At 45.2% G+C, this 26399-nt stretch overlaps 1 protein-coding gene across 1 annotated transcript in view; it reads right to left on the bottom strand.

Moving 5' to 3' along the window:
- The window catches only part of ADIPOR2 (adiponectin receptor 2), a 402613-nt gene that overhangs the window by 71986 nt on the left and 304228 nt on the right, over window positions 1-26399 (bottom strand). The window contains exon 5 of the mRNA XM_044087178.1: window positions 274-467. Within this exon, the coding sequence (XP_043943113.1) occupies window positions 274-467 (194 nt within the window). The remainder of the gene's footprint in view (window positions 1-273; window positions 468-26399) is intronic.

Below are 26399 nucleotides of genomic sequence, written 5' to 3'. Positions count from 1 at the left end.
GCGGGGGTATCAGTCTTCCTCTGCTTAATCAGACCTCTAATGTAACCTAACTACAACTACTGGGTGCAATAACAACCAAGTTTGACTGGTTGATTACATCACAGTGATATGCACTAGCATTCTGAAAAGTCACAACAGTGGTCAAGTAATCCTCTCCACACTGCTGACTAGTAAAACTAAATAAACATGCTGGGTCAGGAGCAATACAGCGTACTTTACATTAAAAACACAATAGTTAAAGCACTTCACGAGACACCTGAAAATGGTACTTACCCAAATGTCACACTTTCCAGGGAAAAAACGCTCTGGGATGCGGGCAGCATATAGAGCTGCTCCAGAGATGTAAAGGAACGCCATGAGAAACAGCCAACCCATCTGTCCTATTGTGGTGGCACGGATGAAGCCTTCTGCAAACATGAAATGCAAGGTTGGAATAAGCCCACTCAGTCCTAGACCAACAAAGACGCCTGAAAAAATAAATAAATAAATATCAATAAAAGACCTGTCAGATCCTGTTCTTTGTTGCAACCACATCCAAATCAAGGCAAACTATGGACACACTGAAACCACTTGATAAGATAAAATCTCAAGCTACTGCAAGTAGATACTTTTGGTGTGATTCAAACTACTACTATGGATTTTATATCCTGGTTCTCTGGGCTTTTTGATTGTTACAGTTTTGTCTTAAACTTCTAAGCTAAAAGTTTTTCCTGGTGAGAATTACTTGTGTGTTACAAAACTTTAAATATATGACACCAAACTTTCACACTCACTTATCCACTCTGTATGAATTCATAAGAAACACATAATGGGTAACAAATGCATTTTTACTTATGGGATCATTGAAGAACCCATCTTTGTTGGTCTCGGATTAGATTATCCTTCTTTCCTCTCAAATTTGGCTATTTGTTCTCCAAATATCCTATGATCTAGGATGTACATACTTTTGAATGCTGCATGTTGTGACATCACACTGTAGAATGTCCAGCTCCCTACTTTAATTCGAAGAATCACAAGCGACAGTCCCAGAATTATGGAAACATAGAACAGTAAATATAGAGCATCTCGACTCTTTAAAGTTGATTTTTTTTTTTTGCATTAGGAACCCCCCCCACCCACACCCCACCCCCCCCCACACACACACACACACACACACACACACACACACACACACACACAAATGCATATATAACCATCTCCAACATCACCACATTTTGTGAAAAGATTAATCCTGGACTTGGTTGCTCACTCAGTCTCACTAAGTTAGGTCTTACAGTTACAAGTCTCAAAATATTAGAGTTACCAGAATTTCCTGTCCCTGAATCTACCAGTTTGTCCCAAACTCCTCCCTACATTTCTTGGAACTCAAGAAAAAAAGAAAGACTGAAGATCTGACAAACTATTACAAGGACATTACAATTATGAACATAAAGCTATGACACATCTAACAGGACCGAAATCAGCTCAGTGTCTGAATATTTCACAGGCTTCATCTCCTTTCCTTACCCATAAAACACTGCTCTAGCTTCTTCTCCACATCTCATGTGGGCTGCTCAAAAGCAAGGAATGGGAGAAAACACATTAAACAAAACTTGCGCCCAAAAAAAAGAATATTCCCCTAGACTACATCTACCAGAGGCCGGGGGAAGGATAGGTTATGGTAAGCGTACAACACTTGCATCTAAGATGAAGATGATCATTCCAATTCACCAGAAGGACAGTCTGAAGCTCATCATCTTGGGTAGTCCTCGTGGAACCATACCCTGGATGACTGTGGGTCTGAAGGAAGATCAAGACCTAGAAATCACACCCAGCTTATACTGTTTAGCAAAGCACAGGAATCCATGTTGCAGCTGCACAGACATCAATCAAAGGATGCACTTCTGAAAAAGGCCTGTGAGGTCACCACTGCTCTGAACAACTGTGTAGTAGGCACCGCAAGCAATGTTTTCTTGCATTGTTCATAGAAAAAATTGATGCAATCTGATTCTGACAGTTGCCATGACTAAGTGATCTTGTATTCTCTGGCACCTAAAAAAAAAAAAAAAAAATTAAGAACAATTGAGAATTCTCCCTTACACATGTTCTAACCACACAGAACTGAACCTGCCTGTGCACATTCATACAGGGTACAGGTATTCATCTCTTCTGTAATGGTTTGATAGAAATACTAAGCACGTTAATGGACCGATTTAAGTTTTGTTTAATAAAATAAGGGTTTGCTCATAATGACATTTTTTTGTATAAGATAAGGTAAGTGGGTTTTATTCACAATGCTAACTCAATCTACAAGTAGTAACAACTAGAAGGAGAAAGGAGAACCATTCTGGAAAAAAAATACTTACAATTAATTTTAGAAGCAGAGTCAAAAGGGAGTAAAGTTTGTTTTTCAATCATGACATACAAATTCCATGGAGGAAAGGTGCCTTTGAATGATGGGCCAAGTCTGGACTGTACCCCTGAAAAGGCACTGAAAACCTTTGAAAAAGCATGCAATGAGTTCTAGAATCCTCGCTGAAACCCAGAAATGGCAGCAAGGTCATTCTTGCTAGATGAACAATTTAGGCCTGCTGAAAATTTCTGAGAGGTTATCTACAACAGGTGGACCATTGTCTGAAAAGGGATCTATCCCTTTGAAAGCAGCCCAAATGGAAAACATGTTCATTTGTTCTTTTGTATTTTCTTTGAGTTTCTGTTAAGGTGAGTATATGGACACTAGGAAGTTAAAACATACCTGGCTACTGCTGGAAGTGGAGTAATTGTGTGGCCAACCAAAGGGAAGACCTGGGGAAAGCTTGCTGGAGACAGGAGTCAGCAGGGTTCTGAATGGCCTCAGGCACAGAACTTCTCCAGAAGACTATGCCAAAGCAGAGAGAATAACACTTGTTGAAACCAAATTAGAACTAAGAGAAACGTCTCTGAAAAAAAATAAAATACTCTGGAAGAAGAAACAACTGTTGAAAAGCATAAAGGAATCTTGTGGGGCCATTTCTGGACATCAGCAATGCAGGAGTATTGCACAGTAGAACGGATCAGGGAACAGAAGTTGCTACATGTAGCATTGGTTGAGGATACAAACAAGTCACAGCAAGTCTTCCACCAATGTAGAAGGGTTTTTGTGCTACTGAAACTGATGGACCACTTGTGTGGCATCAGTAAGCAATGATTAAGCCAGTCTACTACATAACTGGACTCCCCAGTAATAATATTACAAAGTGACTGGTTGACAACTCATACTCACAGCACTCAGACAAGGGGGGGGTGAGTTCTTCCCCGTTTACCATACACTGCCACTTTCTCAATGTAGATGGCAACTACACAATGGGGGAGTCCTGAATGGCCTGCACAATGAGGAAAAAGTACAGTTTTGTACCTACCATAAATGTAGATGTCCGAACTGGATAGCATCTGCAGTCATAACAAGTGGGTTGTCCTGTCGTCAGGCAGCCCTTCAGTCGGCCGGATTCCAAAGTCGGGTCCGGGGCTGATGTCGCACTCCACCCGGCGTCATCTCTGTTGGTCTTCGGGTATAAAGGCATCAGCCGCCATTTTCTCAGTGTTTCTTGCCCCAGATGCCAGTAGCCCTCTTGCAGGCTAAAATTTGGATAGATGCCAATGTTTCCAAATAGATAGAGGTAAACACAACAATAAGCATGTATGTACATATATACAACAAATACACCATAAAAGACTCCCTCCCCAACAGCTAGCTATTAGAAGGGTAAACACCCTAGGAGTACCACAGAGGGGAAGGAGGGAGGGTAATCCTGACTGCAGATGCTATCCAGCTCGGACATCTACATTTATGGTAGGTACAAAACTGTACTATGTCCTTCATGGATGCATCTGCAGTCATAACAAGTGGGTAGAATACCATAGCCAACTAGGGGAGGAGGATAAAAGTAGATTATGGTGTGTTTAGGATCCCTTGCAGTACAGCAGTGGCAAACCCTGCTCGGGATCTGGAATATAGAGGCAAATTATAATGCTTGGCAAATGTATGCACGGAGGTCCAAGTAGCCGCCTCAATAATGTCTTTGGTTGCCACTCCTCGTAAGAAGGCTGTGGTAGTGGCTGTTGCCCTTGTAGAAGGAGGTCTTATGTTCTGTGGAATTGGTTTTCCATGGAAGGAGTAACAGAATTGTATGCAATTTCCTATCCATTTGGAGATTGTCTGTTTGGAAATAGCTTTTCCTTCCCTTCCTGTTGCATAGGCTGCAAAAAGTTGGTCAGTCTTTCTGCTATTTTTGTTCTGTCCAAGTAGTAGCGTAGCTGTCTATGTACATCAAGGTATGCAGTATTCTTTTCCCTCTGTTTTGTGGGTTGGGAAAGAAGGTAGGTAGGTGGATTGCCTGGTTTAAAGACACTCTGGATACCACCTTGGGCATAAATGTAGGATTAGTCCTCATGGACACTATCTTGGTGGAAGATTAGGAAGGGTTGCACTGCCATTAAGGCCTGTAGTTCTGAAACCCTCCTTGCTGAAGTAATTGCCAGTAGGAAAGCAGTTTTCCATGACAGGTGTTGTAGGTCTGCTGTTGCTGCTGGTTCAAAGGGTGATAGTGTCAACTTTTCTAGCACAAAGTTTAAATCCCAAGCTGGTAATGGTGGTTTCCTTGGAGGTTTTACATTCTTGATTCCTCTGAGGAACTGCCTGAGCAAAGGTTGCGAAAAAACAGGTGGATCAAAGCTGTATTCCGCTGAAATAGCTGATGCATGTATCTTGATGGGGGAGTAGGACAGGCCTGAATGAAGAAGTTCGGCCAGATACTCCAGAATGTTAGGCATATCTATGTTTGACACATCTTTTCCTCTTTCCATACTCCAGATTACAAACCTTTTCCATTTTCCAGCATAGTTCCTTCTTGTTGAAGGTCTGCGTGCTTCAAGAATAATGTCTTTAACTATTTGGGAAAGTTCTGGATTAGCTGCTGTTATGTGATGTTCCATGCAGTCAGTTGCAAGGTTTTTAGGTTTGGATGTATGATGCTGTAGTTGTTCTGCGTTAACATCAAGGGCATCAGGGGAATTGTCCACATATTGTTCGAGACATGCTCCTCAGTAGTGTGTACCAGTGTTGTCTTGGCGAGTTTGGGGATATCAGCATTATCCGTGGGCGTTCTTCCTTGATTTTCAGTAGTACCTTGTGTATCAAAGGAAGACGTCGGAATGCATATGCTGTTAGCCCTGTCCAGTTGAAGGAGAGCGAATCCACTTTCCATGCTAATGGGTGGAATGTCCTTGTGCAGAATCTTTTGAGCTGGTGATTGAGAGGTGATGCGAATAGGTCTATCTGTGGCATTCCCCATTTCTTTGAGATGGTCTTGAAGATGTCCGGGTGAAGCTTCCATCGTGGGCATCCGAAGTGGTTCTGCTTAATATGTCTGCTAGAGTATTGTCTTTTCCCTGGTACAAATATTGCCTGTAACTGTATGTTGTAGCTGAGTGCCAGGGTCCACAGCTCAAGGTCATTCTGCATAGGGGGTATGAATGAGTGCCTCCCTGTTTGTTGATGTACCACATGACTGTGGTGTTGTCTGTCCTTATCATCAACTGGCCCTCTTTGAGAAATGGTTTGAACTTTTGGATTGCCAGTTGTACTGCCAGCATTTCTTTTAGGTTGATGTGCAGTTGAAGTTGATCCTGTGTCCACAATCCTTGCACGCATTTGTCCAGCATGTGGGCCCCCATCCTAGGTCTGGCGTCTGTTGTGATGGTCTGGCTTGCTTGACATCTGCGCGAAGGGGTAGGCCTGGGTTTGACTGGCATGCCTGCCCACCATAGGAACTCCTGTTTTAAGCATGGAATTAGTGGGATTTCTGTTTCTAGACTGTGTCTGTGTTGGGACCATAAATTCTTTAGGTACCACTGTAGTTTTCTCATATGTAGTCTGGCAAATGGAACCAAGATTATGCATGATGCCATGAAGCCCAAGGCCTGCAGTACTACTTTTCTTGCTGTTAACTTGTTCAGTTTTGTTAGTGCCAAGAAGTAAAGAGGAAGTTCTTTTGTTTTTCTGTAGTCAGGAATGCCATTTGTTTTACTGTGTCCAATTCCAGCAAGAATGTCCTTGTTTGGGATGGTATCAGCCTTGACTTTTGTAAACTGACCGTGTATCCCAGTGCTTGTAGCAAGTAAATGACCCTTTGTAAATCTGTTGTCAGCTTGCTTTTGTTGTCCCCTTGTAGCAGGCAGTCGTCCAGGTATGGGTAAATTTGAATTCCCTGAAGTCTGCAATGGCCAGGCATTTTGTTGTCCCCTGTAGCAGGCAGTCGTCCAGGTATGGGTAAATTTGAATTCCTGAAGTCTGCAATGGGCGATTACTGATGCCAGGCATTTGTGAATACTCTGGCAGTAGATAAGCCAAAGGGCAATGCTGAGAATTGATAGTGCTCTGATCCTGCAAGAAATCTGAGGTATCTTCTGCAGATTGGTGAATGGGCGTGCAGGTATGCCTCCTTGAGATCTAGAGTTACCAGCCAAGACTCCTTGCCCAGCATGGGAAGAAGTTGCTGGAGGGTCAGCATTTTGAATTTTGGGACAATGATGTATGTATTTAAGGTGGACAGGTCGAAATTGGTCTCAACTTTTTCCTTTCTTGGAACTAGGAATAGTCTGGAATAGAACCCCTTTCCTTGCTCTGCTGTTGGCACTCTTTCCACAGCTCTCATGTTTGCTAACTCCATTATCTGGTGTAGAGCTTCTGTTTTTTGATTTGGAGGTAGATTTGGCATTCCTCTTTTGACTGGTAAAGTGTGGAAGTGAAACGTAACCTTGATCTATGGTTTGTAAATCCACTTGTCTTTTGTTATGTAGTGCCAGTTCTTTGAAAATAAGGTTAACTTTCTGCCTAGAGGAGCTGCTATTTGTTCCCTGGTAGTGGTTGGGGTTAAGCCACTGTGGTTGTGCTGATGTAGTGGCAGTGGCTGTGTCTGTGCCTCTGTTGTTACCTTGCCACTGTCTTCCTCTGTAGGCACCTCCTCTGGATTGGTTTCTGCCTCTGGAACGTCTATTCCTGCCCCTTTGAAATTTTGTGGAGTCAGGAAAGGACCAATTTTGGCAGGCAGTTCCTGCTAAACCTTGTGGGGTTGAACCTGCAAAAAATCTTTAACAGTTTGAACAGATTTTTTTCTTCTTCCATTTTCTTCATAACCTGCTGGGCAGGTGTACCAAACAAACTTGTCTTGTCCATAGGAGCATCCAGCAACTTAGCTTTCACATGATCCGGTAAAGCTTGTTCCTTTAGCCATGCATGCCTTCTTATCACTGTGCCTGTCATGGCTGATCTAAATGAAGCCTCCAGTGCATCATAGCCACAATTTTAAGGAATGGTTGCTAACCTGTTGTATGTTATTTACCATCTCTAATACATATTTCTTATCAAGAGATTCATCAGTGGTTAGTTTTTTAGTTAACTGATCAAGCATAAACTCTTGGTATTGTATCATGTGAAACTGACAGTTTAAAGCTCTAGCTGAGAGAGTAGCTGAAGTGTAGACCTTTTACCCCATCTGTCTAATGACCTTGCTTCCCTTTCAGAAGGAATAGGTTTTAGCTATTCGCTGCTACTGCCTTGGGACCCTGGGATATAGTTTCTGGGTCTGCAAGTGGAGCCTTGTAAAGGTGATGAGGAGTATATCTGGCACCCTGTAAAATCTGTCTGGTTTGGCAGGGGCTGGGTAAAGAATCTGGGCGGAGCAAACATCATTGAAAGCATCATCCACCACAGAGAGAACAGGAGGTATAGCTAAGGGCCTGTGCTGTGGGAGGTGCAGAAAGGTCCTAAGTCTTTCTGGAGTCTGAAAAATCCTGTTGCTGCCATTGGAACTGTTCTGCATGGCATGCAAGGTTTCCCCAAGGAGAATTCTTCTGGTGGGAAGCAGCTGGAATGGATTCTTCAGCATCAGAATCTTCAAAATTGAGAAGGGGCCTCTGGCTGGTCAGTTATGTCTGATTCATCAGCAGAATCAGAGGACACTGGCTCGGGGCTCTGCCCTAGGTCTCTTCTCTGGGGCTGAGAGGCCCTGTCTGGGTGAGATTGAGATCCTCTAATTAAAGAAATTAAATCTTCTGCCAAAGTAAGCATTTGAGAACTAGAAGAGGGCCTGGATGTGGGGTTTAACAGGCACTGTTTTAGTAGTCTTGGCTGCTTTAGCCCTGGCGAAGGCCTTAATGGACATGGCTGCTGGAGGCCCAGCAGCACCGTGCTGGGGTAGACATCCAAGGGGATGGTGTCTGATGGTGTCCGATAAGTCAACCACCGTGGGTAAAATTTCTGAGTCGATTCAAGAGTTGTAGCAGGGGCCTCAGTTGTAGGAATAGGTTCAGCTGTACTTTGTTCAGTTTTCTCGGTTTCGGCGAAACCGAGACACACTCTGATTTGCTTGACCATGGTTTCGGCCGAAACCGCGGACCGAGTGTCGGTCTTTATCTTTGCGTTTTTTGGTAGATTGGGTAGTGGGAGGATCCGGCGGCATAATGTAATCAGAACCGTTCTGCAAACTCCGACCGGCGCCCTAGCGTTCGTCGGTTGAAAAAGCACAGGCGAACAGGCTGCTTGCGTCGTGGGCTGGGCCTAAACAAGGCAGACAGTAAGAGTGGAAATCTTTATGAGGTATTTGTTTCCCACAGTTTAAACAATTGTTAACTTTTTCTGACATCGGCTGAGGCAAGAAAGAGAAAGAGTGTAGTGACCGGTAGAAGTAATCTCTGGATCCGACCGACCGGCACTTGCGAACAGCTTCTGCTTCGGCGCCACGGCAAGAAAGACTGAGGAATGGCGTCGGCTGATGCCTTTATACCGAAACCAACAGAGATGGCGGCGACATCAGCCGCGGACGGACCCGGACTTTGGAATCCGGCCGACTGAAGGGCTGCCTGACGACAGGACAACCCACTTGTTATGACTGCAGATGCATCCATGAAGGACATCCACCCTCATCTTCAGAATATTAACATGCAAATTGGCCTTTGACTGTGACAATGCTCCTTCAGCTGTCTGCCCTTGTCATTGGCCTCCCATTCCAAGGCAAATGCATCTGTGGTGATAGCCCTACAGTATAGGGTGAAAAGGACTGTCTGCACTTCAGCCAGTGGTATGGAAGCAGCGTCAAAAGTCTACCTTGCATGTCCTGAAGATTCAGACTGGAAATAAATCTAGTCAGCTGTGATTGCTGTAATTTTAGAGTCCACTGTGGAATCTTCGCATGAAATCTATCATAAAGGACAGTACAGTTGTGTACACTTACCATAAATGTAGATGTTAGAGTGTATTCACTGTTGCAGTCATCACATTTGGGTTATCTGTCTGCAGGTAGCCCTCAGCCGGCCTGAATACCAGAGTCTTCAGATTTCTGCATCGGATACGGTCGCTTCTTGATGTCAGGTAGTCAGGGGTATAAAACATGCAGCCGACGCCATTACATCAGTTTTTCTTGCCCCAGATGTCAGGTGCCCCCCACAATAGGAAGCAATTAAATGGTATGGTAAACCCCCATCAAAAAGCAAATACACAAGAAAAAAATAAATATACCAACAAGAAGGAAAGGGAGCCAAAAGAAGTCAGGGGGCTGGAGGGAGGGTAACCAGGACTGCAACAGTGAATACACTAACATCTACATTTATGGTAAGTGTACACAACTGTACTATGCTCTTCGTGTTTTACTGTTGCAGTCATCACATTTGGGTCGATTCCCAAAGCTAAGGAAGTGAGGAGGAAGTTAGAGTATTAGGGCCATCTATTAAGCCCTGCAAGACTGCAGTGGCAAATCCAGCTCTGCATTTAGAAAAGATAGGCATGTGGTAATGCTTGGTGAAGGTATGTACAGAGTTCCAGGTAGCAGCTTCAAGGATGTCCCTGGTAGGGACTCCTCTGAAAATGCCACAGAGGTAGATGCAGCCCTGGTGGAATGTGATCTTATCCTCAGTGGGGTGGGTTTTCCATGGTGCTTGCAGCAGAAATTAATGCAATGGGCTATCCATTTGGAAATGGTTTGCTTTGAAATGGATTCACCTCTGCAGCAAAGCTAACTAGCAGCTGTTCAGATTTTCTGATAGGCTTAGTCCTGTCCAAACAGAATCTAAGTTATCTATGCATGTCCAGAGAGTGCAGTATTCGTTCCCCTTTGTTTTGTGGATTAGGGAAAAAAGTAGGCAAATGAATGGACTGATTTAGGGACACAGTAGACACCACCTTGGGCATAAAGGAAGGATTAGTCCTGAGGGAAACCCTGTCCGCATGTAAGATAATGAAGGGTTCCACTGCTATGAGGGCCTGTAATTCAGACACTCTTCTTGCTGAAGTGATGGCTAGAAGGAAGACTGTTTACCAAGAAAGGAATTTCAACTCTGCTATAGCAGCTGGCTCAAAGGGGGGTGGGGGGTGGGCTTTTCAAATACAAAGTTAAGGTCCCAAGCTGGAGCGGAACCTCTCCTGGGGGGGGCTTAAATTTTTGGCCCCTCTAAGGAATTGCTTTAGCAAGGGGCGAAAGAAGGGGGTGGCTCAGTATTATAATGCACTGAAATGGCAGAGGCATGAATTTTAATTGACGAGAAGGATAGGCCCTTGTGGAGCATTTATGTTAAGTACTGTAGAATATGAGGTAAGCTGGGCACCTTTGTGCCCATCCTCTGAGCCTGGCTCCAGGAAAGTACAGTTTTGTACCTACCATAAATGTAGATGTTCGAGTGTACACACTGCTGCAGTCATCACACTTGGGTTATCCTGTCGTCAGACGGTCCCGCATTCGGCCGGAATTCCAAAGTCTTGGTCCGGCGTCGGTTGCTGTCGCTTCTTCCCGGAAGTCAGCGTACCAGGGGTATATATAATGCATCAGACGCCATTTTCTTCAGTTTTTCTTGCCCCAGATGTCAGGTACCCCCAAAAAGGTGGACAGTAATTAGTACCAAATTAAGTAATTTGTACACAAACACAAAATCCCTCCAGCTATAAACAAATACATCAGGAAGGTATTGTAGAGATTTAGCCGGTTAGATCAGAGGGGATGGAGGGAGGGTAACCTGGACTGCAGCAGGGTGTACACTCGAACATCTACATTTATGGTAGGTACAAAACTGTACTATGTTCATAGTGTTATTCTGCTGCATTCATCACACTTGGGTAGAATCCCAAAGCTAAGGATGGGTGGAGGAGTTATAGAGGGTTAGAGGAGGCTATAAGGCCCTGCAGAACTGCAGTGGCGAAGCCAGCTCTAGTCTTAGAGTAAAGTGGTAAGTGATGGTGTTTGGTAAAGGTGTGTACTGAACTCCAAGTTGCAGCTTCCAAAATCTCCTTGGTTGGAACCCCCCTGAGAAAGGCTGTAGATGTAGCTGTTGCCCTGGTAGAGTGGGGCCTAATGGTAGCAGGAACTAGTTTTCCATGATGGGTATAGCAAAAATGAATGCAATGTCCTACCCATTTGGAAATGGTTTGTTTTGATATAGCCTTCCCTTGTGAAGCTGTAGCATAGGATACAAAGAACTGGTCAGATTTTCTGAAAGCCTTAGTTTTATCAAGTAGTAACGAAGTTGCCTGTGAATGTCCAAGGAATGAATGTCCAAGGAATGCAGGAGTCTTTCTCCTTTGTTCTGCAGATTTGGGAAGAAGGTGGGTAAGTGGATGGTTTGATTTAAAGCCACACTGGAAACCACCTTAGGCATGAAGGAATGATTAGTTCATAGAGAAACTCTGTCTTGATGGAAAATGAGGAAAGGTTCCACTGCCATTAGTGCCTGCAGCTCTGAGACTCTTCTAGCTGAAGTTATTGCTAGCAGCAGGGCAGTCTTCCATGATAGGAACTGTAGATCTGCAGAGAAAGCTGGTTCAAAGGGAGGTAGCGTAAGTTTTTCCAGAACAAAATTGAGGTCCCATGTTGGTGTAGGTGCTCTCCTGGGGGGCCTAATGTTTTTTGCCCCTCTGAGGAACTGCCTTAGAAGTGGATGCGAAAATAAGGGTGGATCCGTGTTGTAGTGGGCTGAAATAGCTGATGCATGGATGTTAATGGAAGAAAAAGAAAGTCCTTTGTGCAACATCTCAGTTAAACACTGTAGAATATGAGGCATGTGAGGCTGAAGTGTGTTTTGGCCTTTAGCTTGGTTCCAGGCACAAAACCTTTTCCATTTATCTGAATAGGCCTTCCTGGTGCTGGGCCTCCTAGCTTACAGAATAACAACCATAACTGCTTGGGAAAGAGGAGCTGGCTTGATGCTTAGGTGATTTGCCATGCAGCCAGATTTAAGGTTTTGAGCTGGCTGTGAAGCATCTGATTGTTTTGCTGTGTGAGCAAATGGGCAATTTGTGGTAAAATCCAAGGTGGGCCCTGAGCCATATTCCTCAATAGTGGGTACCAGTGCTGGCGTGGCCAGTCTGGGGCTATGAGTATAAGTCGTGATCTCTCCTTTCTGACTTTCAGAAGCACCTTTGTGAGGAGAGGCAATAGAGGGAAGGCATATACCGTCAGGTTTTTCCAACTGAATGAGAGAGCGTCCACTTTCCAAGCTTGATGGTGAAGTGTCCTTGTACAAAATGTTGTTAGTTGATAGTTTTGACGACTGGCAAACAGGTCTATGTCTGGAAGGCCCCATTTTTGAGTTATCATTGCAAAGACTTGTGGATCCAGTTTCCACTCGTGGGGATCCATGATGTTTCTGCTGAGGTAGTCTGCCAATGTGTTCTTTTTTCCTGGCAGGAATTGAGCTTGTAACTGAACTTGGTAAGCCAGAGCTCTGTTCCACAAGGTCATTGCTTGCCTGCATAGAGGGTAGGAGTGTGTACCCCCTTGTTTATGTACCACATTACTGTGGTGTTGTCCGTCCTTATTGTAAGTTGTCCTGGATGCAATAGATTCTTGAAGGCTGTCAGAGCATTCTGTACAGCTAGCATCTCTTTTTGATTGATGTGCAGATTCCTTTGATCTGCAGTCCATATGCCTTGAACGCACTGTCCTGCCATGTGTGCCCCCCAGGCGTAGTCCGATGCATCTGTTGTCATAGTTTGCCTGGCTGGGGGCAAGGTGAAAGGCTGACCCTTGTTGAGGTGACATGCCTGTGACCACCACAGAAACTCCTGTTGTAGGCAGGGAATGAGAGATATCATTGTGTCCAAGCTGTGGCTGTGTTGAGACCATACGCTTTTAGGTACCACTGTAATTTCCTCATATGCAGCTTTGCAAATGGTATTAGTAGTATGCAAGATGCCATGAAGCCCAAGGCCTGCAGAATTTTTCTTGCAGGTAGTTGGGTCTTTGTTGCCATTGTTTTGAAATATTGAGTCAGTTGTAGTTTGTCTGGCGTCAGATAAGCCTTCTGGGCCATTGTATTCAAGCTGGCACCCAGGAATGTCATATTTTGAGAGGGTACTAGTTTTGATTTCTTTTCGTTTACTGTGTACCCCAGGCAGCTTAGATGTTTTACAAAAGCTAGATGTTGTAAGAGGATGTCCTTGCTTTTTGCTTGGATGAGGCAGTCATCCACGTATGGGTATATTTGAATTACTCTTTGTCTGCAGTATGCAATTACTGGTGCCAGGCATTTTGTGAAGACCTTGGGCGCAGTAGATAAGCCAAAGGGCAGTGCAGAGAATTGTTAATGGGTTGAACCTGCAATGAAATGGAGGTTATCTTCTGCAACTTTGTCTGATAGGGACATGCAGGTATGCCTCCTTGAGGTCCAACGTTACTAGCCATGCTTTCTTGCCCAACATGGGAAGAAGCTGCTGTAGTGTTAGCATCTTGAATTTGGGTACTTGTAAGAAGGTGTTTAGAATTGAAAGGTCCAGAATTGGTCTCCAGGCATTGTCGTTTCTGGGAACTAGAAAGAGTCTTGAGTAAAATCCTTGGCCTTGCTCTCGAGTAGGTACCAGTTGAATGGCTCTCATGTCCATGACAGCTGTAATTTGTTTGTGTGCCTCTGCCCATTGATTTTGTGGCAGGTTTGGCATTCCTCTTTTCATTGGCAAGGTGTGAAAATGGAATCTGTATCCTCGTGAAATTATGTCTAGGACCCACTTGTCCTTTGTGACAATGTGCCAGTTGTCTGAAAAAAGTGCAAGTTTTCCTCCCAAGGGGGCTGCCAAGAGAGTGTTGCTTGGCCAGATGAGGTGCAAGTCATTGAGTTTGCCTCCTGGTAGTTTGGGACCTGTCTTCTCCTCCCTTCTGTGTTGCAGTGCCCCATTGTCGAGGTTTGTACTGGGCTTGTGGTTGTCCTCTGCCTCTTGGACGTCTGTATTAACCCCTCTGTCAGTAGCTGGAAAGGACCAATTTTTTGTTGGCCAATTTCTGCTGAAGCGAGGGGGCTGTACCTGTAGGAAATCTTTGACTGTCGGCATAGATTTTGCCTTATCCTCCATTTTCTTTAAGATGACTTCTGCTTTAACTCCAAAAAGAACATTCTGCTGTAAGGAAGCATCTAGAAGCTTTGCTTTAACATGATCAGGCAGAGTTTGTTCCTTTAACCAAGCATGCCTACGTATAACAGACCCAGTAACAGCTGCTCTGCAAGAAGCCTCCAAAGAATCAAACCCACATTGTAAAGTATGTTTGCCCACCTGTTCAGTTGCATGCAACAGATCCTGCATTTCTTTCAATTCAGACTGTTGAGGGAGTGTGCTCATTTTTTGTTTTAACTGAGACATTAGAAATTGCTGATATTTTAGCATGTGAAATTGGCAATTTAGTGCCCTCATAGCTAGAGTGGCTGAGGTGTAAACCTTTTTCCCCCACCTGTCTAGTGCTCTGGAGTCCCTTTCAGAGGGTACAGGATTTTTTGCCATAGAAGCCTTAGCCCCTTTGGGACCCTGGGAGATGGTCTCTGGATCAGCAACAGGGCTTTTATAAAGAAATTTGTGGGAATCAGGCACTCTATAGTATCTGTCAGGTTTGGCCGGAGCAGGAGGTAGAGAATCTGGGTTCAAATTGGATTCTAAGTAAACATCATCCACAATGTCTAAAACTGGGGGGATGGCAAGAGGTCTGTGCTGGGGGAGTAAAAGAAACTCTCTGAGCCTTTTCTTTGAGTCAGAGTAGTCCTGACCTTCCCAGTGAAAATGTTCCCTCAGTGTGTAAAGTTTCCCCAAAGGAGTAGTCTTCAGGAGGAGAAGCTGAGGGAATAGAATCCTCAGCATCAGAATCTTCATAAGGGGAGATGGAGTAATATTGGTCCTCAGAGGAGCCAGAGGAAATAGACACTTGTTCAGAGGAAGCATAATCTTCCTCTTGTCTAGGCCTTTTGTCGGGTGGGGGTTGGGAACCCCTGATTAAAGAGATCAAATCTTCAGCCATTTTGAGCATCTGTTTCTTAGGCATGGGGCCTTGAACTGGAGACTGAAGTGCAGTCTTTTTAGGTTTTAATAGAGTTTTAGTCTTAGGATACATTTTTATGGTGAGTGTCTGTCTGAAGACGCCTTCAGAAACGGAAGGTGTTTCTGCAGCACGGACATCTTTTTCAGTAGTGTCGTCGGTAGGGGCTAAACAAAATGGCTGCGTCAGCCTAGTACTCTCCGCCAAAAGCTCTGAAGCGGTCTCAGGTTCCAGATCTGTGGTAGTCAGGGGCTGCGTCAGAGCCTCATTGAAGACCGGTGAACCGGAGACTGGACCAGCCGAGGCCTCGGAGTCTGGCTTGGGTCTAGGCTGCCTGTCCTTATCCTTGCGTTTTTTGTGCACGCTGGTAGTCGGTTGCTCCGACAGCATAGTGTAGTTAAATTTTCTACTGAAGTAGTGTTGTGCGAAATCAAAGCGTCTTTTTATAGTACGCTTATTAAACCTAGCACAAAAACGACAACCAGTGACGTTGTGGTCTGGGCTTAGGCAAGGTATGCAGTAAGAATGAAAATCCTTATGATGTATTTGCTTCCCACAAGAAATACAATTGTTAACTTTTTCTGACATCGGTCTGAGGCAAGAAAAGTTTCCCCAACGGGGTACTTAGCTTTATTGAAGACTTCGGATCTGAAATTCGACTTCAAAAATCTCAGGAGTCGGCAGACCGGCACTTGAACTGCTTCTGCTTCGGGCACCGCGCGGCAAGAAAGACAGAAGAAAATGGCATCGGATGCATTATATACACACATGGCGCACTGACGTCAGGGAAGAAGCGACAGCAACCGACGCCAGACCAAGACTTTGGAATTCCGGCCGACTGCGGGACCGCCTGACGACAGGATAACCCAAGTGTGATGACTGCAGCAGGGTAACACGATGAACATCAGTATCTTTCCCCACTTTTCAGCATAGGATTTTCTAGTACTAGGCCTCCTTGCCTCCAGAATGACATCCAGTACCTGCTTACTGAGGGATGCTATAGGAGAGCTCAAGTAATTAGCCAAGCTGCAAGGTTCAGGGTTTGAAGCTGAGGGTGCAGAATCTGGCCCGCCTGCTGGGACAGCAGGGAAGGGGTCTGAGGCAGGTGCTATGGTTGTAGCAGTGTCATACTGCGCAAGAGGGGATACCAGTGCTGGCGTGGCCAGTCTGGTGCAATCAGTATTGTCCTTGGCTTGTACTGTTTGATCTTTAGTAGAACCTTCAAGAGAAAAGGCAGAGGGGGGAAGGCATAAACAGAGAGGCTTTCCCAGGTAAAGGACAGGGCATTCACTTTCCAAGCTTGACTGTGGGGAGTTCAAGTGCAGAATTTGTTGAACTGGTAGTTCTGAAGGGAGGCAAACAGATCTACCTCTGGAGTCCCCCATTTGTTCCTCAAGAGGTTGAATATTTTGGTTTCTAGTTTCCATTTTTGTGTGGGTCCATGAGATTGCTCAAGTCTGCCAGTGAATTTAGTTTGCCTGGCAGAAATTGTGCTTGTAGGTGTACTTAGTAGCTCAAAGCAGTCTCCCACAGAGCCATGGCTAGTCTGCAGAGTGGGTTCCCCCTGCTGGTTTATGTACCAAACTATATAATCCACAAAGAACAGAAACAAACTGATAAGTCCAGAAGCACTATAGCAAAAAACGGCAATACAAATTGTTGTAAAATTCGTCCTCAAGTTAATTGGAATACACAAACAGTTTATTCCAATAGTTTTTTTTTTGTTTTTTTGCTATAGTGCTTCTGGACTTTTTATCAGTTTGTTTATGTACCACATAACTGTGGTGTTGTCTGTCTTTACCAATAGTTGTCCTGAAAGAATTCAGTCTTTGAAGGCTGTCAGAGCATTCTGTACAGCTAACATTTCTTTTTGATTGGTATGCAGGTGCATCTGTCTCGGGTTCCATTTGCCCTGAATGCACTGCCCTGCCATGTGAGCCCCCCCATGCATAGTCTGATGCGTCTGTTAGGATATGGGTGGCAGGGGGTAGAGTGAAAGGGGGTCCCTTGTTGTGGTAGCAGGCACCTGCCCACCAGAGAAACTCTGTCTTTATACAAGGAATGATAGAAATCATTGTTTCCAGGTCCTGAGAATGTTGACACCATAGGCTTTTAAATACCACTGGAGTTTCCTCAGATGCAGTCTTGCATATGGAATTAGTAGAATGCAAGAGGCCATGAACTCCACAGCTTGCAGTATTTTCCTTGCAGATAGCTGGGGTTTTGTGGCCAATAGTTTGAAGTAGGTTGTCAAATAAACTTTCTCCGGAGTGAGGAATGGCATCTGTGAAGTTGTTTCAAGCTTGATCCCAGGAATTCATCTGTTGGCAGGGTACTAGGTGAGATTTCTTTTCGTTGACTGTGTATCCCAATGAGGTTAGAAGTTTCTTTACGAATGCCAGGTGTTGTAATAGCAAATCCTGGCTTTCTGCCTGAATCAGGCAATCGTCCAAGTATGGGTAAACCTGAATATTTCTCTGCCTGCAAAATGCAATGGCTGCAGTTAGACACTTTGTGAATACCTTGGGCACAGTAGATAAGCCAGAGGGAAGTGCAGAGAACTGAAAGTGCATGGAGCCCGCCCTGAAACGTAGGTTTTGTCTGCAGAATCCTCTTATTGGGATGTGCAGGTAAGCTTCATTTAAGTCTAGGGTTGCCAGCCAGGCATCCTTGGCTAGCATAGAAAGAAGCTGTTGAAGAGTTAGCATTTTGAATTTTGGAACCACCAGAAAGGTGATGAGAATAGAGAGGTCCAGGATAGGACGCCAGAAGTTGTCTTTTCTGGGTACCCTTTGTTCTGCTGGGACAGGTTGAATAGCCTTGATACTGAGAAGAGAGAGAACCTACTGTTGGGCCTCTGCCCATTGATTTGGGGGTAGGTCTGGCCAACCATTTGGGGTTGGCAGTGTGTGGAAGTGGAATCTGTATCCTTGGGAAACTGTCAAAACCAATTTGTCCTGGGTAATGAGTTCCCAGTGTTTTGCATGCAGGGCAAGCTTTCCTCCTAAGGGAGCAGGTAGTTGAGCAGAGCTTGGAAGGTTTAAGGTTAACTCATTGTGCCATTTTTCCGTAGGGGGGTGGCTTACTACTCCATGCTTTGGAAGTGGGAGTACCCCCTGCTTAGATCTGTGCATAGTCTGAGACTGTAGCCTAGGTGGTCTGCTGTTCCTGGGTTTGGACTGAGAAGGCCTGGAAGGGATGGGAAAGGACCAGTTCTATGAAGGCCAATGCCTACTGAATCTGGGAGAGGCTGTACTTGTAGGAAATATTTTACAGTTTGCATAGATTTAGCTTTTTCAGTCATCCTTTTGAGGACTTCTGCTTTGTTACCAAAAAGGCGGTCTTGGTATAAGGGAGCATCCAGTAATTTAGCTTTAACGTGAACTGGCAAGTTTTGTTCCTTAAGCCAAGCATGCCTTTTAAGTAGAGACCCAGTGACACAAGATGCTTCTAAAGCGTCAAAACCACATTGCAAAGTATGTTTACAAACTTGTTCTGCAGAATGCATTAAAGTTTGCAATTCTTTGTGTTCAGCAGTCAGGAATCAACATCACTTTCTGTCTAAGTAGTCCCATAATATGCTGCTGATACTTTAACATATGAAACTGGCAATTTAAAGCCCTAATAGCCAAAGTAGCAGACGTGTATACCTTTTTACCCCATCTGTCCAAGAATCTAGAATCTCTATCAGAAGGGGTAGATTTTTGGCAGCAGTAGCCTTAATGCCTTTTGGTCCTTGGGAAATGGTCTCTGGATCCGCAGAAGGATTCTTGAAGAGGAACTTTAGTGTTGGGTACTCTGTAGTACTGGTCAGATTTTCTGGGAGCTGGAGGCAAAGGGTCTGGGGTAAGGCTAGATTCCAAGAAAGCATAATCTACAATTGTCCAGAACAGGAGGGATAGCTAAAGGCCTGTGTTGAGGTAGGAGTAAATATTCCATAAATCTCTTTTTGGACTCAGTAATCCTGGCTTTCCCAGCAGAAATGCTCCTTAAGAGTATGCAAGGTTTCACCAAAAGAAAAATCTTCTGGAGGGGAAGCAAAGGGAATGGAATCCTCTGCATCAGAATCCTCATAAGTAGATAAGGGCAAATCCTGGTAATCAGAAGGAGCAGAAATATCAGATTCCTGATCAAAAGAATCAGAAAGAAAAATCAGTTCTAGGTCTCTCAGAGGGGGAAGGCCATCTTCCCCTAATTAAGGTAATAAGGTCTTCAGCCATTGAAGCATATGGGCATGAGCCTGTGGTTTGGTCGTCTGTTTTCTATGCGTAGTGAGTATTTGGCCTATATGAAAACGATGGCGTTGGTTTTATATGAATGTCTGTAGGCCTGAATACACCCTCAGAAGCCAGTTCCCGCATAGCAGCTCAGGACCCATCCAAGGTAGAGACATCCGCAGGTTCCACAGTCGAAGCATCTCGCAGCATACCAGACTCGGAATGGGTGTCAGCAGAGGCCTGTTAATATGAAGTAGGGGGTATGAAAGCACCAGAGTACTGGCGACTAGCTTAACGGAAGCGTCGTCAGCAGTTTTGGACCTATGCGGTCTGTCTCTGTCTTTATCCTTACATTTTTTAGGAAGATCGATAGTCGGATGGCTTAACGAAGCCATTTTGGAGTACACAGATTGAGTACGAAAGTAATTGGCTGCAAAAATAGCCTTACGACGAATAGTTCGGGTATTGAACAAGGCACAAAACCGACAACGAAGGATGTCGTGGTCTGGGCCTAAACAGGGGATGCAGTAAGAATGAAAATCTCTATGAGGTATTTGCTTTCCACAGATAAGACAATTGTTAACTTTTACTGACATCGGTTAGAGCAAGAAAAAGGATCCCAAATGGGGTACTTTTTTGAAGACTTCGGGTCTGAAACTCGAAAACAAAAATTTCAGGAGTCGGCCGACCGGCACTTGCGAACCGCTTCTGCTTCAGGCACCACACTGCAAGAAAGACTGATGCAATGGTGTCAGCTGCATGTTTTATACCCTTGACGACCTGATGTCAGGGAAGAAGCGACAGCATCTGACGCAGAAATCCGAAGACTCTGGTATTCAGGCCGGCTGAGGGCTACCTGCAGGCAGATAACCCAAATGTGATGACTGCAACAGTGAAACATGAAGAACATTGTGTATACTGTCACTATCTTGATAACTAGAATCCTTGAGAAAAAGTGCTGCTGTAACTATCTGACAATGCAGCAACTGTGACAATGTGTACTGTAATGGAGGAATTCTGTTTAGGATAACATGTGCCTTGCAGGATACAGTGCTCTGGATGCAACCAGTGAATGCAAAAACCTGCAATGGCTCCATCTAGGACTTGCAGTATTCACGGGGGGGGGGGGGGGGGGGTTTCTCCCTTTAGCTAACCATCAGCTGTCCTCAGGGGTCTCTCAACTACTAGTTCGACTTAACCTGACTAGCTCCCCCAGACTACCAGCCATGAACATGGGATAGAGACTGAGGCACATTCAGGCAGCATCACACTTTTGCCAGGGAGTGTTTTTTGTATGCTCCCATGTTCCTACCACCTTGTGCACACATTTGTATCGGAGGAAGTAAACATAATAGGCATGCTGTCGCATCATCCTGCCTCCAGCACAATTCAGCCACAGCCCTGTCCCCCAGTGAAGACAGTCTCCACCCTGAACATTCCCAACCACCACCACAGCTCAACCATGAGGTGAATCTAAGTGCATCCCAGGACAGGCGCACATATACTCGTGGCCTGTGCCCATCCAGCTCCCAAGCTACTAATCGAACCTGGGTCACCTGGACTGTAGTCAGGACTTTTCCCTCTATGCCACCAGTGAAGGCCTACATGTCTTGCAGACTCTCTTCACCGTAACTGCACACATGCATCTGGCAAACACCCTGGGAGCTGAGACTGAATAAAAACTGATAAAGGTATTTCCTGGAAGCACAACCCCCTGGACTCCTTGGCAACCTTTACAAGTAGGCTGGCAACTTAGCGATTCAAACAGCATATACATTCTGCTTCTGACAAACAAACAATGAAGGAATGTTTGTTTCCTTGGGACTGAATTTATTGAAATGACTTAAATCTACTAATGGTCTTGGTAATTTCTTTTCTTCACAGCCAAGAAGAACCTGGAGTAATACTGGGTCTTTACTGGTCTGGCGGAGCACAGTCTGAATGGCTTTGATTAACAGGCTGAAGACCTCCTTTTTTTGCTGTTCCCTTTTTACTGAGAGAGTTGAACAGGCGAGGGTGTCTGTAAAGGAACTGTACAGGTTGTGGGTAATATTGTTAATCCACCTGTTATGCATGACAGGCAGTCATGCAAGCAATTAACAGGCAACTGGCCCAGAACCACCTTTACAGGGGTAGAAAAGCAAGTCTTTAAGGGATTAAGCTCCTGCCTCCCAGTTGTAGGACAATAATCCTGTTTCTGCTTTTTATTTCTGCCTTTGGGATACTGTCCATTCTGTAAGTTACCATGGCCACTACTGGTTCCCTCCAGGCCTCTAGTTTCCTTACTTCAACTGGCTACAATGAAACCACAACTGATATGGATTAGAGTCCAAGAGAAGGGGCATTGTAGAATCTGGAATTTGGTCAATTACAAAGAATTATTTTCCTCCTTTTTTTCATGTTCTCCAGTTTTTCCCTAATCTTTGATATGAAAACAGTGTAGCCATGTAAGGGGCATTAAGGAAAGACATCTTGGGATCTTCAGTGAAGTAAGTCAAGCACAGCCAAGCATGACAACAGACAGCTATACTTGCAGCTGCTGCCTTAACTGCATCATCTGCAAAATTATGCTCCACTTGCATGGTGAGGTTTGAAACAGATGGAATGCTTGCTGCAGTTTCCAATCATTTAGTTGAGGTTTATAAGCTTGACTACAGCAAATTCTGAAACTCACTGCCGAAACACAGAATGCCAAAGATGCACTACACCGATCGTAACCTTGAATCGCAAAAACACCCTACCACTCCAGACAAGGAACAAGTGCTAACGTGGGTTGGGGGGTGGGGGTGGGGGTGGGTGGGCTTTGACATTGCTGGCATTCAGTATTCCGACCTTTGGTGTCCAGAATTCAGACATTCAGATCGAGCTTGTAAGTGTCAACCACATGATAGGAAACAGTTTGCTGTCCTTACATGCAGTATAGCTTTAAGATAAAAAGAGGCTTTGACATCCAATCAGAAAGGTCTCCCTGGAACCATAGCATGTACGATAAGTTAGATTAGCATTCGTACAATAAATATACAAGATGCACAAGCCTATCCAAAGCTCTAGATTGACTATTAGGGGTGGGAGAGCCGGGCTCTGCAGAGTAGGATCCTTTTAAGGGCTGCTGCAGTGACTATAGAATCAATCACAGAAGTATGGACCAAACTATTCAAATCCTTGGAAAGAAAAATAAATCTAATCTGGCCTTCCTGGAATGGGTGCCACATTTTTTTTCACACATACACTGTACTGCCTAGTAAACCTAGGTTGTTGTTGTGTCTTTCGGCTTTTCCCAGTTAGGGGTCGCCACAGCGGAACTCTGATCCGCTAATGATTGGCAGTAGATTTTTACGTGCTGAGTTGCCAGCCCTGAAGCACAACCTTCAATGAAGGTACGCCCATTCACGCACGTCTCCACACACAAGACGCTCTAGCTGAGAATCGAACAGGACAATGTCTTACTGTGAGGCGACAACGCTACCGCAGCACCACCACCGCAGTTTTCTAGTAAGCCTAGGTGAAAGTGCATAAAAAAGAAGTTATGTACTCACCATAACGTTCCATCTGAGTAGTTATACTTCATTTTTCTGCAACCTGTGGGTATATGGATCCGTATCAGATCCAAGCCGGCAACTTTTTTTCTATTATCTGCTCCAAGCTCTGAGCTCCTCTCCATACACATAATGCCCTACCATCTCCTATCTTCCCTCAGATAGAGTTTGCTGCAACTAAAAACATAAGCAACTCAACCCAATGAACCAAACCTGAAAAGACAGGACAAGGCCCGGGGGACGGAGAGAGAGAATGTTGCAGAAAAATGAAGTATAACTACTCAGATGGAAAGTTATGGTGAGCACATAACTTCTTTATCTGAAGTAGTTAACTTCATTTTATCTGCAACCTGTGGGACAGAGTCCCCAGCTACTACGATCCTGGGAGGCCCTTATGGAAGGATATTCCTGAGCACCGCAGAGCCAAAGGATGCTCTACCCCTCAAAATCAGATCTAATTTGTATTGGGAAATGAAGGTATGTGAATTGGCCCAGGTCGCTGCTGCTCAAATATCATCCAAAGGCACCCTAGACCAAAAAGCAGCTGAGGTCGCCATGGACCTGGTAGAGTGAGCCTTTACAATACCAGGAGGAGATGAAACTTTTGCTTTGTAGGCATGTGAAATACAAAGAGTGATCCATCTGGCCAAAGAAACTTTAGAAATAGCTTTTCCCATAAATGCTTTGGAAAAGGAAAACAATTGGTCAGTCTTGTGGAAAGACTTTGTTCTATGAAGATAAAAATGAAGCGTCTATGAACATCTAACAAATGGAGTTTGTATTCACCTTTATTTTGGAAGTTAGGAAAGAAAATGGGCAGATTAATGGACAGGTTTATGTTTGCTTCAGATACCACTTTAAGTAAGAAGGAAGGATTAGTACGGAAGGAGACCCTATCCTTGTAGAAGACCAAATACGGCGGCACGGTAGACAGAGCTTGAAGCTCAGAAACCCTCCTAGCAGATGTAATGGCGACTAGGAAAGCGGTCTTCCAGGACAAAAATTTTAAATCCACTGAAGCTGCAAGTTCGAAAGGAGGGGCCACCAATGCTTGTAACACAAAAGTAAGGTCCAAAGGAGGCACCGAACAGAAAAGTACCTTTAAGAAAAGCCTTACACAGCCTAGAGGAGGCTAAGGCCATGTTGTCTTCACCAACGTGAATACTGGAAATGGCTGCCAATTGTACTTTCATTGTGGAGGAACTAGCTCCTTGCTGAAAGATGCCAGACAGGAAATCCAACACCGCTGGAACAGGAGCAGTTAAAGGGATCTATTTTTCTCTGAGAGGCCCAAATGGAAAAGCACTTCCATTTACTGCAATAAAGTTTGCTAGTGGAGTCTTTAAGAGAAGCCACCAGAAGGGATTTTACAGGGGATGAAAGACCGGGAGTCCTGGCAATTAATAGAACTGGAGCAACCAGGCTGTCAGCTTGAGGTTGCCCCCGACGGATGGGAGATTAGATCCGGGCAGGGATCCAGAACCCACGGGAGAGCCAAGAGATGAGACCAAAGGAATGGGAACCAAACCTGACGAGGCCAGAACAGGACAAAATGAGGATCACTTTGCACCGCAGTCTGCAAGCTTTTTGAAGAAACTTCGGAATGAGTGGCAATGGTGGATAAGCATACAGAAGCCTGGGGGGCCAAGCATGGACTACAGCGTCACTGGGGACTTCCCCTGGTAAGGGAATCAGCGCAAATAACTCGCTGCACTTTGGGTTGGAAGGAGATGCGAAGAGATCGCAGCAAGGCTGACCCCATGCAAGGAAGATCTCCTCCGCTATTGACCGTTTCAGAGACCACTCATACAGCATCAGAATGGACCAACTCAATCTGTCTGCTAAAATGTTGGAGCACCCCAGGATGTGCGCTGCTATCAGAAACTGGTGGAGATCGCCCATTCCCACACTCTCATGGCCTCGCGACATAGGGGGTAGTATCTGGTTCCCCCCTGCTTGTTGATATACCAGACAACAGACATGATGTCTGACTGAACTGCAATCAATCCGAGAGGGACGACAGTGTGAAAAGGCTTCCAACGCTAAAAGCACTGCCTTCATCTCTAGAACATTTATGTGCAACTTGGTCTCTGACCGGGACCATGTGCCTTGGACTGTCCTTCCCAAACAGTGCCCCCCCCCACCTGAGTTGGGAGGCTTCCGTGGTCACTGTGGCTTGGACTGGAGATGACGCAAAGGGGCGTCCTTCAGATATCTCCGGTGAACTTAACCACCAAAGAAGAGACGTCCTGCAGATGTGACTGATCTTGATCAGAAATTCCATGGGCAGGTCTAGCCAAGACCATTGAACAGCTAGAGTCCATTGAAGAACCCACATGTGCAGGCGTGCACAAGGGAGAATCGATATGGTGGCAACCATGCAGCCCAGAGCCCGGCGAACCTCACTCGCCTTTGGAGACTTGGAGTTAGCTATCTGAGCTATGTGGCATCTGAGCTATGTGGCACCCAAGGTGTAGGAGCCTGTCTGGAGTTAAGAATACCTTCATCTGCAAAGTGTCTAGCCGTGCCCCAATGAAGTCTAGAACTTGTACTGGTTGCAACTGAGATTTCTGAACACTGACTAATTCCCAGTAGATCTGCCAACGGAATGAAATAATCTTGGGCCAGACACAAGTGATGCTTGTTGGGCACAGTGAAGAGCCAGTCGTCCAGGTATGGAAACACCTGAATACCCTGAAGCCTCAGGTGAGCCGCTACAACTGCCATTACCTTGGTGAACACCCTGGGGGCTGTGGTGAGACCAAAGGGTAGGGCTCTGAACTGAAAATGACTGGCTCCCAGCCGGAAGCACAAAAAACCCCTGGAGCTTCTTTGATGTGGTAGTAAACATCCTGGAGGTCTAACTAGCACATCCAGTCTCACTCTCGGAGATGAGGTAGAATGGACTGTAAAAGTTGACCATCCGGAATTTCTGTTTGGCTACCGACAGGTTTAATGTTGACAGGTCTAGAATGGGCCTGAGGTCCCCCATCTTTTTTGGCACAAAAAAGAACATTGAGTAGAAGCCTGATCCGGACTGATTGGGGGGGCGGGGGGAGACCTGTTCGATGGCTCATTTGAGAAGCAGCTTTGAAACCTCTAGAGCTGCGGCTTCCCTGTGAGCGGGTGGAACATCCGGGAGGTGTTTTGTAATATTTGGAGAGGAAACAAATGGGAGAGAGTAACCTCTGGATATTATCTGTAAAACCCAGCGATCTGTCGTAATGGATTCTCATGCCGCTGGGTGTAAGGACAATCTTCCCCCAACTGCCTTCGGAGTAGGACAGTCGGGCAACCCCTCAGGGCTGCTGACTGGGTCTACCAGAAAAAGGTTCCCTAGACCCAAAATTCCT

The sequence above is a fragment of the Protopterus annectens genome, chromosome 11.part0 (assembly GCF_019279795.1).
Source record: "Protopterus annectens isolate FY-2018-M chromosome 11.part0, PAN1.0, whole genome shotgun sequence".
Taxonomy (NCBI): Eukaryota; Metazoa; Chordata; order Ceratodontiformes; family Protopteridae; genus Protopterus; species Protopterus annectens.
Note: the sequence above shows the minus strand (reverse complement) of the source record. Positions and strands in the feature narration are given on the sequence as shown.